We start from the raw sequence: 3,125 nt of genomic DNA on the forward strand, positions 1-3,125 counted from the left end.
CAAGACTAAGCCTTCCGTGGCATTTCACCCCAAACTGGGGTGTGTAAGAAACCATGGGGGCTGGTACCAGCACCCGGCACGCAGGGATTGCACTGTTCACCTCTCGGTTGTGATTGTCTGTAAAGCAATGGGAAATGTCATTAAGGAGCTGGGAGAGGAGAAAAGAGGTTTCTTAAGTACTGTGGTCTTGTACAGTGTAACAAAACTGTTTCTACGAATTAATTAGGCAAATACTTCTGACCATGTCATACCTGAAGGGCACTTAATGGCTCCGGCATTTATCTCGCAAGTACAGTGATCTGAAATACATACGCATTTTCAGTGTAATCCTTCGCCACTGTAAATCATGCACTGGAATGAGAGCGTATCTGGCAATGTTAATTCAGAGATATCATCCTACAGTTTCTGGCAATGGACCCCGATGAAAACAAATGGTTTATAAACACTGTCTGACATGCATGAGCCTTTCAAAATTATTTACAAGTGATGTTGTGGGAGCTTCATTCCAAGGAAGTATTTCTCCTCTGTTCAGTTTAGATATTAAAATCTGCCGGGTGGGGAGGGGGGGGAAGGCGTCAGGGCTACACAGTCACAGCTGGGTACATCTTCTGTTCGCTGTTGGCGTGCGGGTAGGGAGACTGGATCTGCCTGTAGCCGCTCTGGTCTTGTAGCCGCTCTGCAAACCGTCGAGGAAGGGGGGCACCGGGGTCAGCGGCATCGAGTCGTGCTGCACTGCGTAGCCCACGTACTGGGGGTGCAGGTATTGCCCCTGGTGCGGCACGATCTGGGTAGCCTGCTGGCAGTTCAGCACCGAGAAGTTCGTCGGCATGTTGACGTAGACGTTATTCATGGTCCCTTCTGGCAAACAGCAGTTGGTCTGGGACCTGGTCGGGGGGGCTCTGGCCCCCGAGTTGGCGCTGGAGCTGGAGCTGGCGGCGGTGCTCGACTGGCGGGAGGAGGAGCCCCGGGAGGTGCTGGCACTTGGGATCATGGGGATCGTCTCCATCAGGCGGGTGCCCCCGGGGGCTCGGCTCTGCTGAGGCTCCTGCTTGGGCCGCAGGCATCTGCAGCAGCAAGCCGCCACCAGCGACCCCAAAATGATGAAGGCGACAAATACAGATCCAACGATAAGGAACGGCACGTAGATGGGCACTGCAACAGCAAGGAAAACATCGTCACTGGGGTCAAGGACAAACCTCAGCAGCTCCAGCAGAAGGTCCCATTCCACCCCCCAGCCAAGCCCACCTCCTCCCAGCACAGGTCAACGAAGGGTGAGCACTAAAAGCCGTGTGTGCAGCTGAGTATTTTGCACAGGGAGGATGAAAAGGGCTCTGAAACCCATGGCTGGAGTTTCCAAAAGCATCTTTGAAGTTATTAGCAGGGAGGAAAGCCCACAGCTCACGCCTCGAGGGAGGATGGCTCGCTCCCATTGACGGTGGTCTAGTCCACATCAACCACCGCTCCACATCTCACCCCCATCTTGTCTCCAGTATGCCCCGCTAGAAAAATCAGGCAAGAGAACGCTGGGTTTGATGATAGGGAGATACTTTGGGGGGAGGATCCCTGCTCAGGGCTCAGGAGTGCTCAAACCCCGATGCTGCATCACATCCCTCCCCATCGCCAGCCCTCTCCAGCCGCTGCCACCCCTCGGGGCAGGGGGACAGCCAGGCAGCAGTCACAGGGGCTCTGCCACCCTGCAGCCCTGGGGACGAGCGTCCGGCTGCTCTGCGCTTCAGCCCTGCGTTTGGGGAGAAACCACGGGGCGGGCGGTGGGGCAACAGCACCATGCTCCAAAGCTTTGCTACCAGCATCCCTCCTTGCGAGGCTAAAAGAAGGGACACCAGGGCAGGAGGAGTGAGGGTGGGCGAGAGGTGGGAGCAGAAAGTACAGGCGATGCTTCAGCGGTGGGGTCAGGAGCCCGACAAGGTGGATGGCGAACACCATCCTTGGAAGGACCTGGGCTCCAGTCGTTCTGCACTCCCGGGGAAAAAACTCTTTTCTCTGCCTCAGTAAGGAATCTGCATGGATATATCCAGGAATAACGAGGGGAAGGTGCCTCCCCTCAGCGCTTGGAAACGCTCCCGACAACACGTCTGGGCTTCATCATTTCCACCGAAACCCGGCAGCCCCGAGACGCGGCAGGGCTGCGGACCCCTGCCTGACCGGCGCTAACGCAGCCGCTGCTAACGACACGCCCTGGGCACAGGGGCAGGGGACGCGGCTGTCCCTCCTGTGAGTTAACCAGTGCCAGCTCCCAAAGCTGCTAAGCAGTAAATATTAATTGAAAAATGCCTTGTTCTCCAAAGTGCAAAGGGAGTTATCTATCTGCTCAAGTCAGAACGCCGCCTTGCACAGCTGATTATGTGGAGCGAGTTATTAAACAAAAGGCCATATTTCTCCCATTTCTTCCATAATTTTAGCACTTTTAAAACAAAAGGCTTGCAAAAAATTGTCTCTATTTCTGCACTTGGCGATACAGTATCTCTTGAGCAGGTGCACGCACTTGCCACAGACTCTAACACACAAGTTTTCCGAGAGTAAATCTGTCCTAATTATAACATCACTTCAGGCAACTTCTAGTGCGTTCAGCGCGTGGGGATGGCAGCAAGGGTGCTGGGAAGCCACTGAGGCTTTTTTTAAACAGCAGTAGGAAGTCTTGAGTTTATCCTTGAAATTCAGTCTTGTAAAAACCAGTCCCAAGCAGGGGTATCTGAGCTGGGAGAACACATACAATTAGAACGGGGACCAGCCAGAAGTCATTTGGAAATGTCACGGGGTTTTTTTGCTCATAGGGGTTGTTTCATTTTTTTCTTCCCTTTTCAACTGGGAGCACAAACAGGGCTGAGGAGCCGATGCAGAGCGGTGGCGGAGCCGCACACGACAAACAGCTTGTCCAAGGCTGTCGGAAAGCGCTGTCACCTTCTTCTAAAGACGACAGGGCTGGACTTTCAAATAACAGGGAGGGAAAAAGCAGCATCTAAGCGTGGGTACTTTTCCCCCTTTAGCAGCTGCAGAAGGGCTCGGCTGGCCCCACCTCCATTCATTTCGCCCCACGACTCGTCGCTGAAGGGAACAAGGGGAAGGAGCGGGCGAGAAGTTTGCCGCAAACCCGCGGCGGCTCCCCC

At 54.5% G+C, this 3,125-nt stretch overlaps 1 protein-coding gene across 1 annotated transcript; it reads right to left on the minus strand.

The window, feature by feature from the left end:
- Positions 1-243: 243 nt before the first annotated feature.
- LOC104072330 (protein shisa-2 homolog) lies at positions 244-1,152 on the minus strand (the record flags this gene model as incomplete). The annotated part of the gene is given in 2 exon segments (XM_009584781.1): positions 244-662; positions 665-1,152. Coding segments are annotated over 2 exon segments (569 nt in total), but the record flags the coding sequence as incomplete, so codon positions are not given.
- Between the last annotated feature and the right edge of the window lie 1,973 nt (positions 1,153-3,125).

Source organism: Fulmarus glacialis, unplaced genomic scaffold (genome assembly GCF_000690835.1).
Source record: "Fulmarus glacialis isolate BGI_N327 unplaced genomic scaffold, ASM69083v1 scaffold38949, whole genome shotgun sequence".
NCBI classification, from domain to species: Eukaryota; Metazoa; Chordata; class Aves; order Procellariiformes; family Procellariidae; genus Fulmarus; species Fulmarus glacialis.